The 11494-nt window shown below is 36.4% G+C and overlaps 3 protein-coding genes across 3 annotated transcripts; all 3 read right to left on the bottom strand.

The window, feature by feature from the left end:
- Positions 1–4065, bottom strand: LOC124437266 (dermatan-sulfate epimerase-like protein). Its single transcript, XM_046987259.1, is given in 2 exon segments — positions 1–2972; positions 2975–4065. Coding segments are annotated over 2 exon segments (3321 nt in total). The 5' UTR covers positions 3837–4065; the 3' UTR covers positions 1–513.
- Positions 4066–4143: 78 nt separating this feature from the next.
- LOC124437267 (HEAT repeat-containing protein 3-like) lies at positions 4144–9229 on the bottom strand. The gene is made up of 16 exons (XM_046987260.1): positions 8820–9229; positions 8509–8675; positions 8244–8331; positions 8034–8134; positions 7854–7963; positions 7617–7763; positions 7277–7536; positions 7095–7170; positions 6675–6787; positions 6537–6599; positions 6196–6281; positions 5961–6097; positions 5694–5794; positions 4684–4833; positions 4433–4609; positions 4144–4295 (listed from the first exon to the last, which is right to left on the bottom strand). Exons 1-16 carry the CDS (start codon positions 8952–8954, stop codon positions 4188–4190), a joined length of 2019 nt encoding a protein of 672 aa, XP_046843216.1. The 5' UTR covers positions 8955–9229; the 3' UTR covers positions 4144–4187.
- A 1-nt stretch (position 9230) lies between these two features.
- LOC124437097 (glutamate receptor ionotropic, NMDA 1-like) lies at positions 9231–11241 on the bottom strand. Its single transcript, XM_046987118.1, has 6 exons — positions 11161–11241; positions 10694–11012; positions 10434–10616; positions 10124–10326; positions 9804–9964; positions 9231–9683 (listed from the first exon to the last, which is right to left on the bottom strand). The coding sequence occupies exons 1-6, from the start codon at positions 11239–11241 to the stop codon at positions 9239–9241; spliced, it is 1392 nt and encodes a 463-aa protein (XP_046843074.1). The 3' UTR covers positions 9231–9238.
- Between the last annotated feature and the right edge of the window lie 253 nt (positions 11242–11494).

The raw sequence follows: 11494 nt of genomic DNA, 5'->3' as shown, positions 1-11494 counted from the left end.
TCGTCTGCAACAATTATTTAATAAAAATCCAGCTGCAATAAATACTATATATGAAATATTATAAATTAAAGTACATTAAATCTACTTGCGAATCCAATAAGGAGGTTTATGAAATACTCGTGAGAATACAAAGAGAGTAAATTAAATACTTGTTAGTTTATTAAAAAAAGTGTGTTTAATTGTTTCGAGTTCATCAAGGGAGGTAAATTAAAAACGTATATTTTGTGTGTGTCCCTCACAAAAATTTTCCTGCTTTTAACCTTCTTGTATGTTCTGGACAACAATAACATTCTATAGTGCTCTTACAATGAATATAAAAACGACCAAGTTAAGTCGAGTGAGATACTTCAACAAAGTATGTTCAACTTGGGAAAACGCTCTGTCGGCAATGAGTCGAGATCATTCGAGATGTAAAAATTAAAAAAGTGCGTGCAGCTCCACCAGTTTTTGTTGCTTTCAAAAACAATTAGTCATTCAATAATTAAATATCTCTCTCTATATTGTATAACTGCGTCAACGACCAGGAAAATTTCTATCATAAATAATTTTTGTGGTTTTTCCACATATCCGTTCAATTTCCTTCACTTCTTCGGAGCTTAATACTGACGACCAGGATAGAAGCGTGGGTTCAATAGTGCCATATTTTTTAAAATGATATAACCCGCTCTTTGTCACCTGTACTATTCTGTGCTCCACCGCTGGTCGGAATGGCATACCAAGGAAATTGTACACGTCACCGGCGGTTGCTTTGGGCAACAAAACGATGTCATCAAACCGCACAATTTTGAATATTTCACGAGGGAGGCTCGAAGCAAGTTTTAAAATGAGCTCAGTGACTGCTGACCATATATGAGCCATTACAATTGAATTTTTCATAGAGGAAATTGAGAATCCACCCAAACGATGCAGTTCATATGGAAGAGCGAATGTTTTATTGGACATTAACATTTCAAAATCTTTCATAAACAGATTCATCTCGACTGGACGTCTGAGCATGTTTACTATCCAGCTTTTAGGGTCTCTAACAACATACACCAACGGAGTTAACGGTTTAACTTTCTGCAAAGGTAAAGTTCTCAGCAGTAATCTTATTTCCTCCAGACATAAAGCTACGATGGCATTGTGAGATTTTTGAACAAATATACCATTTTTCATATCAACCTTCAAAGGATTCGCAAGAGTAATATACTCCTTTGTAATCCTTGCAGCTTCCGGAAGCTCAAAATTATTTTGCCGAAGTTTTTCGTACATTTGATGATCAAAAACAACTTCGCCGTCCTCCTGTTGACCTTTCGAAGATACTCCAATGGTAATAAAATCAACATTTGTCGTAAATATTTCACGAGCTAGTTCAACACCACTCAATGGCAGTCCAGTTATCAATATAGCGTTCTTTTGCACATTTCCTTTAAAATTACGATGGTGAGCTTGTTGAGTGCATGGAAAAGGATTGAAACCATGTATTGTTGGTGAATTGCTGAAGAACAAATGAGTTAGGATCATGATGAAGAGGAAAACGCTGAACACAAAGAGCCTTTTCAAAAACTGAAAATGAAATTTAAAATTCAAACATAGAAACAATAACAGAACGCAGATTATTGCAATGTTCTCAACTCCAAATTCATGAAGAGGGTTTGCGCATAGTAACGACGTTAATTCAGGATCGCCAAGTGATTTAATATCGTCATTATTCAATGCATTCCCGTTCAAACCCAAATGAGAAACGGATACATCATCTCTATGCTTGTGATAGACTTTTCCAAAAGCATATGAATTCAAGAGTTTCACGCGCAAAAGTGGATCGTTGAATTTAGTGGGGAGAACAACATGATATTTATGTGAATTCAATGTCAGACCTACACTCAGTCCATCATGAGCGATTTTGGACATTTTAAAATCATAAAGATTATATTCAGGACCGTGAAATAGATAGACAGTGCTGGTGAAAGAAGCGCTACGTCTCCATGTTATGTTCACAAAATTCGTTTCGTATCTCATTTTTTTAACTGAGAATTTATTTCGAATCGTGATATCTTCAGTTTTCCCATTCAAATGTTCCCAGCATAAGTTGTATTGACCGATTTTCACACGACAGGGTCTTTTATCCTTCTCTACCGTGAACATTTCATGCGAGTTATGAAAAAATGTACTCACGTGGGAAACTTTAGCATTGGAATGGAAATGTACAATATCAATAATCAGCAGAACATTTGATCTTAATAATATCAAAGAACGATAAACAGCAGACAATCCAAGGTCTTTGTCATAGGCTGACGTCATGTCACCATTCATAAATATAATATCATTACTATGTGAATAACCCACGATTTCTCCACGCACCAACCACGTTCTAGGATCGCTTTTATGATTCAGCCATAAGAAACATTCGCCAAGTTGGCCGACGTAAGGCGGGGTACAACCGTCTTTTGAAGGGCCAAACATCAAGGTGTTTTGTAGGAAGGTGTACTTGGGAGCGTAACGACTTTCTGTGACAACAGCTTGATCTTTGGTGATGAAAACAAACGAGCCTTGATCAGGTTGTTCGTGCCCAGGCGTAAAGCCAACTTTTTCTTTAAGTGCACGTCTCAACATATTGACTGCACGACCATGCACGTGACTACATTTAAACGCAAGAAATGACCGAGGTAAAGTGTGTCCGCCACCAAATGTTACCACACCCCAATCACTGAACACGTGCATACGAACTTTGTTCACGGGTTTCGGTCTCTGCGTGTCATTGTAGAAAAGATATTCGGTCGTGAGTAAAGATTTTCCTGTTATGGAAAGATCATCTTTTGAGTGATGTTTGATCGTATTTGCCAACCACATGGCTCGTCCATCTTTAAGAACATAACTGTCGAGAAAATATAGTTGACTTCCGGGACCATACGCCCAGTTAAGATTCGAGTCTGCGAAACCAACGGTGAACTCAAATCCCGGAATAATGGTGTACAATAGAAAATCTAAGTGCTTTTGAACCAGTAATTTGAGGTCAAGTTAAAATTAAAATGACGTTGAGAGATTAGAGCGAATTGAGTGAGTGATCTCATTGTATAAGATCCGTAAGAAACGCCCTCTTGAAAAGAACCGTCGACGACAAGCTTTAAAATTTCCATTGTCGAGTTGAGTGCTCTCACGGATCTTTCCTGCCACGAGTAATAAGCAGATGGATGATAAGGCTTGACGACAACGGCCGCGGCAAGAAGGGACAAATAGTTTGTAGCAACATGATTGTGAATGAATGCTTTCCCCCACCATGCTTTTAATGAAGCCTCGTAAAGTTGAGTTCCAATTTTCAATATTTTTTCCGCATAGCGTTCACGTTGCCTCTGCGTGAAGGAATGGTGAAGAAAATCAAACGAGATAACGTATCCTAGCAACGAGTGTGACAATGGTACTTCGTCACGCGGTTTACTGGTCACCAGCCACGAGTTATAGGATGTTAATCTATCCATAAAAAGCGTCGCTACCCTCAATGCATTGTCATCATCCGGGGTCAGAGTGCAATATAATGCAAGTTTTCCCAATATATTTCCATAAAATTCGTTCCACCTCGAGTTAAATTCCCCTTCATCAACTGGTGGTAATAGACTCGTCCCAACAAATAATGTGCTTAAATGCTGTGCCAAGTTTTTGTAAATCTTCGAGTGACTTGAAGTGGCTTGCGCTCGTAGTTTAGGTACATCTTGCATTGAGAAATACAGCCTCGGATACGAATGTTCGAAATTCATGTTATGTTTTGCGTTGGCACAAACGACAACCACAAAAGAAACATGTAGCAAAAAAATTTGAAAGAATATACAGGATATTAAGCAAATATTACGTAGATATTTCATGACTGCAAAGGAATTCAAATAACCGGCCTGCTCACTGTGAGCAGGCTACAAAAAACATGAAAACATCTCACTTCCTTAACTTAGTAATACAACACCAAGATTATCGTGTAAAAAACGCAAAAGGTCAGACGAATTGTAACCAATTATAAAGAAAGACAGAGAATCCTTTGACCTGTGCAAATTGTTGAGTGAGATCATCAATCAAAATGTAATCTTTGAATAAAAAAATTACGTTTTGTGATTTTTATGAGAGGCATATGCATAAAAGAAAATTGGATTAACAGATTATTCTCACGCACGCATCATATCGCAAATGTAATATAAAATATATTTTGTTTCATCAAAATCAATTTATTTTGAACTTATCTGTTTCTTATACTGAAGGAAGCGAACCAGATTAGTTCTGGCCGTGTTAATAATGGACAAGCGATCGCCAAGATGAGATCGTTCTTTCTTCACCTAAAAATGAAACAAATAAAAACCGACTGTGAAGATGTTTTACCACCTCAAAGACAATGGGAGTAGGGTGAGGTACGGTGAAAAAGTAGAAACTAGAATGAACAACAAAATCAACAAAACATGGAATGGAATCACACCCTGGATTTAAGAGCTGGAACAATTTTCTCCAATGTCGATAGCAATTTAATGTTTGTGGCAATATCATCTGCGAGAGAGCTGTCCGCAAACACTTCGAATATTGCGTCAAGTGCCTCGGCAATCACCAAGAGGCTTTCATTACTGGTAAGGACATCTCGTAAAACTATTCCAATACTCTAGGAGACAGAAGGTTAATCATATATAACGTAACGACAAAAGAAACTCATCGAAGACTATGTGCAATTTTTACCTGAAGAGTTTTATGAGCATCGGGTGTGTCGATCTGAATTAATATTTTCCCCATATTTCCCAAAACATTCATGAGATTAACTTTGGCTGCTTCAAAGGACACCACAAGACTTATTGAACATATTAGTTCCACTTGCTCTATCGTTACGCACTAATATACATGGAAAGAAAATTATAATATACAGAAAGTAAAACGCTCACCATATCACAATACAACTTGTGAGATAAATATTCTCCATTACCGTAAATGATCTAATAAACGCCCCTTGTCTGAACAAGAGATGAATTTGCGTGGTGCTCTTGTTAGGACTAGCTTTCGGCGGCTACATGTTGCAGTGCACAACCATCTCCTGACCCCAACTAGCAGGGCTAGGAGATGTGCACAACCCTCTCCTGACCCCAACTAACAGGGCTAGGAGATGTGCACAACCCTCTTCTGACCCCAACTAGCAGGGCTAGGAGATGTGCACAACCCTCTCCTGACCCCATCTAGAAGGGCTAGGAGATGTGCACAACCCTCTCCTGACCCCATCTAGAAGGGCTAGGAGATGTGCACAACCCTCTCCTGACCCCATCTAGCAGTGCTAGGAGATGTGTACAACCCTCTCCCGACCCCATCTAGCAGGGCTAGGAGATGTGCACAACCCTCTCCCGACCCCATCTAGCAGGGCTAGGAGATGTGCACAACCATCTCCTGACCCCATCTAGCAGGGCTAGGAGATGTGCACAACCCTCTCCTGACCCCATCTAGCAGGGCTAGGAGATGTGCACAACCCTCTCCTGACCCCATCTAGCAGGGCTAGGAGATGTGTACAACCCTCTCCCGACCCCATCTAGCAGGGCTAGGAGATGTGCATAACCCTTTCGTAAATGTATCCTTGATCTAATGAGGACTTTCACTCTTATTCTCTTGAATTAGATCATTTACGGTATCACTGTTTTCTCGTTCGTTACGGCAACACGTATTTTAGACCACAAAATATAAAGTTTCATGTAACTTGTGCTAACTACCTCCTGAGCATTAGCCTCAACCAATTTTTCAAGCGTTGAGCGAAGAGCGCCTGATGCAGCCTCAACAAATTCATCATCTGTTCGAGTGAAACGAGAAGAATCTAGGAGAGTCGAACGATAAATGCTTTAATGCTTCGTGTTAATTAAAAGTCACTGCATTGAGAAAAGACCTTCATTGTCTTTTAAAATATCTTTAGATGAATTCAAGGAATAGAAATCATCTTAAAGAATCATTTTCACGATCATTGCTTATGTAGACGTACGTACCATCATTTTTGACCGTAATCTTGATTATTTTGTTCCAAAGGACAACGATAGCTTCATTGTCACCAAGTTGGTTCACGTCAATATTCGATAATAAATTGTTAAGACAAACCAATGCTCGTGTTTGTATCCTCTTCATTCTTTTATAAAGGAAAACAAAGCAAAAAACGTAACCACAAATCTGTAAGGAGATTCACTCAACATAACTCACAGTTCCATTATTATCTTCATTTCTTACATCTTACGGCAAGCAGCTGCCTCAGGTATATTCGAACTGGCAATAATTTCCTCATTGAGATGATCGAAGGTGCAACGCTCCAAAACCTTCGAAATGCAAAACAGAGTTTCAGTACCTTGTGTTAAGCAGAGATAGATAGACAAAACAGAGTTTCAGTACGTTGTGTTTAACAGAGATAGATGGAAAGAACAGAGAACAAATTATCCACGTAACGGATGAACTATGAGATCAACGAGTTTCAGCTTAAAAAATAATGGTAGAATAAAGAAAGAAGGTAACTTGTGTATAAGTATTTTTTACATTGCGGTGAACTATCAATAATAAAGCTAATATTTACGTACCAGCTTTGGTAATTCATTGGACAATATTGATGAGACTATTTCTCCAGATAGACATGATGGACTCTACATAGAAACAAATGAAAACATTAATCATCAAATCTTAAAAGCAAAATTTAAACAAAAACAGAAGATACATACAATGTTTTGATTCATTTCATTGTCAAAAGATCCATTAATATAACCATCTTCGCCGTTGTAATCATGTTCATCATTGTCCAAGGTTTCCCATTGTTCTTCCTCGTCAGGGTCGTCTACAAAATTAGACAGAACTCAACCCATATCAAGCAATAACAAAACCTTTGGTCTTAAACCTCTATCAGTTGCAAACACCAAGGTGAAAGTTGACAGATTTGTCAAATCTCTTAACAGGGCAATCAAATTTCAACACACTTTAACTTCATCTTTTCCATTTTCCTATGTCTATAATATCTGCTTATGTCAGCAAATATTTATATTTTATAGATAGCAAGGTTGAACTTTTGTTCTTTATTCAAAACACTTCATTCATTTTTCTACACCCTACACAAATAACTAAATCCATCCGGAGAAATTCATTACCCCCACAACAGCACATATTCGTCAAAATTTCCAAAGCAACTTGCTGAGCTTCCAAAACATAGTGAAGATCTTGAATCTGAAAAAATGAGCACAATAGCCCATCGTTGATATTAAATTGTGCAACATAAAATGACTTGGTCCTTTATGACTTTTCTATACAATACTGAAGTCTTATAATTAACCTTTATACCATCCTTTATACCATCCTTTGTATCATCATTTGATGAAGGATTCTCTGTCTGAACAGTCACTTCCAACTTCTCGTCACTTGAGATGGTGTCCATCATTTCATATTTGTGCGAGTCATTTTTTTTCATCAGCAAAAGTTGAGTATATGGAGTGACATCATAACTTAATACTTTGGCAAAAATACTTCCAATTGCCTGGAACATCTCAAATAATGTATGTGTTGGCATACTTGATGCAATATTGAAAAGAATACCTTAAAAAAAAAGTAGAAAATTGGTTAGCTTAAACAGCATAGACCTGAAAGGTCAGATAGATTCAATAATATATAATGACCAGCCATATTGACTTTGAATAACAATAACTCTTCTTTCGCATCACTACATAGCAAATTCTTTTCTATTATCTTTAGACATGAATTTGATTCAACAATCATGGCAGCAGCGGTAGGGTTGTTTTCAGTGAGTGTGTATAAGCATTGACCTAGAAATGTCATTATATGATGTGCATGATCAGCTGCCAATAAATAAACATTTTTTCCAAAAACATCAATATTTTGTGATATAATCTTACCAGTAATGAGGACATTTTCAAATTCAAAAAGTTCAGCATTTAAGAAGTTGATAAGAACAGGAATCAAACTTTCATCATTGATCTTTTTTATAATCTCACTTGAATTTTCACTGAATAGAAAAACACACAAGTGGAAGTTAAGATGAGCAACTTTGACTCAATGAAGTGTATGAGCATTACCTTAAATTTAATAGTAAATGCATAATTTGTTCATGAACTGAAGACTGTCTTTTCACAATCTTCCTACTTATCTTGCTTGATGCTTGAATTTGTTCCGACAACTAAAAATATACGTCAATAAAAAACAAAAATCTTGGTCTAATATTTACTTATATATATGCAAGCAAGTTAAGTTACATTTTACAAAATAAAAATCACTATAAAACCAACCTGTTTAACATAATGGCACACAGGTGTCATAACATCTTGTTCAATCATTTGTTTGCAAATATTTGGGACATTGGAAAGAGTAAGATTTCTGTAAAAAAATGAGATATAGGTAAAACTTGTTGAATTCATCTTTGTTGATTTCGATGTCCCATACATAAATAAGAAACCAAAGATTGTAAATAAGTGTATTACAATTTATTGTTGTATTTTGTTCATTTTAGTCATGAAAATGGTAAAATTTTTTGAAAACCCTTTATTATGGTACCTCAAAACACCTGCAGCTGATTCCTGAATTTCCGTATCTCCATCAAGGATTAATGGTGCTACTCTTCGAACAATTTCATTTTCCATCAATGGCTGTACAGATTTAGACTCCAATACAAGATTAGCTAAGCCAACACAAGCATGAGCGCGTTCTTGGGGAGAATTTAACTGAAAAGAAGTAACGATACAATATGAAGTAATGGAACGGACGATAAATATAACATTTCTGTTTTTCTTCACCAGTGTCACTGCTTACTAGCACAAGTAACATTTTTAGCAATTCACCATGTTATTTATATAAAAATTATAAACCTTTTCCAATATAGGCAATGTCTTCATTTCCATACTTCTAACTTGTTCATCTTCTTTAGCCTCAGCTTCTTGAACACTCATCATGCCAGTCGGCTTGTGGCGGTTTTTCTTTTTATTTTGCTTGACTTTGCCCATTTTCTTGAAATATTTGACAATATTATCGTTGAAATTTTTCAACACATTCTACATTAAGAATTCTAGTTAATAAATTTTGCCTCAATGAAGTTTTCTTGATTTAAAACCTTCACTCCTTCATGCTGCATTTTTCAATGTTTATCATCTCTCAGAAAGAGGTCATGACTGAAAGTATTTTTTTGTCAAAAAGATCTGCATGAAGTTTTCATGTATTTAATAAAATATTCAAGGCAAATATGCACTAGTAGCTTAAATAAAGAATTTCCAAATGACAAATTAAGTTTTCAATCAACATTGGTAGCATTATGTTTTACTTGTCTTGCCCGTTGTGGTATTTTCCAACTTTTCTTGAAATTGACATAATAATGTTTTAGCAATTGATAAGTGTTCTCGAAAAATAAACAAAAGCAACAATAGGCAAATGTAAAAATCAAGATTAAAAATACACCGCTCATATCAGCAACACTCAAGCGTGTATGCATATCAGAGCGTCGAGTTTGACAAGAACTTTGACGGCGTTTCATTTTCCATTCATCTTCAAATCGTTTGTCTTCGTTCATCCGGAGTTGCATCAGTTTGAATTTTTCCGCCCATGGCCAATTCTTTCGAAATAGGAATCCTACGGGAACGGTGAAGAAATCTCTTCCCATCAACGATAAAGAACAATTTGGATCTCGGTTTATGTTTGTCTCTAAGGACAGCGTATCCGCTATAAAGCCATGAATGGTTCTAAAAAAAATGCATCAATTATGTCAAAAAAAAAATTATTTGATTGCCATTTTTTGTAGTTGTGAGAATTGAAGAACATAGAAGATCCTATCCAAAGCTTTGTAAATAATACATCAATACCCATTCTTAACTTGTTCAATGCCTTCTTTAAGCGATGGAAGAACGTTGTTCTTCATATTCTCTTCAAAAATCTTTTTCAACACCACATTATGGGTCTTATGAAAATATGCTTCCATAGCAGAGCCTCTAACCACACCTAACTTCAAACCGCGTTTTACAATCTACAGGGCAAGAAGGATAAGGCACGATAACAACGGTAAAACAACTTTAGAGCAACTGAAAAGGTTTACATTGTTAATGATTATAATTATAGATGTTTCAAGCTTTCGTGGCATTCTTTCTAAGCTGATGCAAGTTATTACATCCATAGGACCACATACCCGTGGATCTTGTAAACTCGTAAATGGCTTGCTTTCTTTTTGTTTGACAATCTCAGCCATTAATCGTGCAACATAAACATTGACAAACACCAGTGAAAGAAAGGCAAGCCAACTAGCTAAATAACGAGCGCTTAATGTTATTGGTTTCTTGCTATCTCCAACGTCACGTCCAAAAGCTGTTGCCCAAACGTAGCTGAACGACTCTGAAAATGAATGAAAACATGAATGGTTACTTCAGAAGCACAAGAAACGGTTGGGATAAAAGTTTTTGTTTTTAAATATATATATTAAATTCACCAGTTTTTCTTACCGAGCAATGAAAAAGTTTCCTTTTTTCTGCCAACATTTCTGTTTCTGAATGACAAACATATTTTGTCCGCAGCCCATATGAAAACGAGGAAAACGTTGAAAATAATGACAACAGTGATGAGAAGATCGATGTGCAACGGACTTACAAATATCTGAAAATTCTTCAACAGCGAACGAAAGCGATCTTTAATAAAACGAAATAATCAAAGATAAACTTCCATGATTCATTCTTTTAACTAAACTTTAGCAAAAGTTATTTACCATTTTCGGTGTTTTCCATTTCTTGTGCGGACATTCCTAACTTCACAATCGCATTGAAACCATCAAAAAGATAACCCAAAGAACAGTCTACTACCATACAACGATTTGATACCAAAGCTAAATCAACTGCTATATCACCTTTACCAGTAATAAGATCTTGGACCACACCGTTCCACGATCCAGTGACATTATCATACACACCATATATACCTTCGGCTTGGAAATACAGAATAAAGGTACATGATAATTGGAGTGAGAGACGAATAAGGATGTCGACGGTCCAGCCAGAACAGCAGTATTTATCGGCGTGGTTTATCACCTGAATAATTATTTTAGAACAAAGCAAAGTTAATAAAGGAATTGACACGTAGGTAAAACGTATAAACGGCATAAATGTGCAGAGTAAACGAAGTACAGTTTTACAATTGAAATCATATTTGCAAAAAATGTTTTGTAATTATGCTGACTTCAAGAGCACCATGTTTCTCAGTACGATAACCGTTACTGCACAAGTTTCCTTCAAAAAAGGGCTGCAAAATTCTTTCCATACATAAGAATACACACCATTTTATTGTCTTCGTTCAAACTTTGACCGTAACAAGGTAGTGAGTACTTCATGCATTTGTGAACGAAATGTTTCACAATGAATGGAAAGTACTCAACTATAGGGACACGGAACGATTGTATAGCAGTGGTTGGACATTCAGAGCTCGCTACTGTTTTTATTTTCATATTATTTAAATAAAATGAAAGCATCTGTTGACAACGACAATTCAAATCTTGCAACATTACAACGTCAAA

This window comes from Xenia sp. Carnegie-2017, unplaced genomic scaffold, assembly GCF_021976095.1.
Source record: "Xenia sp. Carnegie-2017 unplaced genomic scaffold, XeniaSp_v1 HiC_scaffold_16, whole genome shotgun sequence".
Lineage (NCBI taxonomy): Eukaryota > Metazoa > Cnidaria > Anthozoa > Malacalcyonacea > Xeniidae > Xenia > Xenia sp. Carnegie-2017.
The sequence above is the reverse complement of the archived record's forward strand: the minus strand, read 5'-3'. Positions and strand labels throughout refer to the sequence as shown.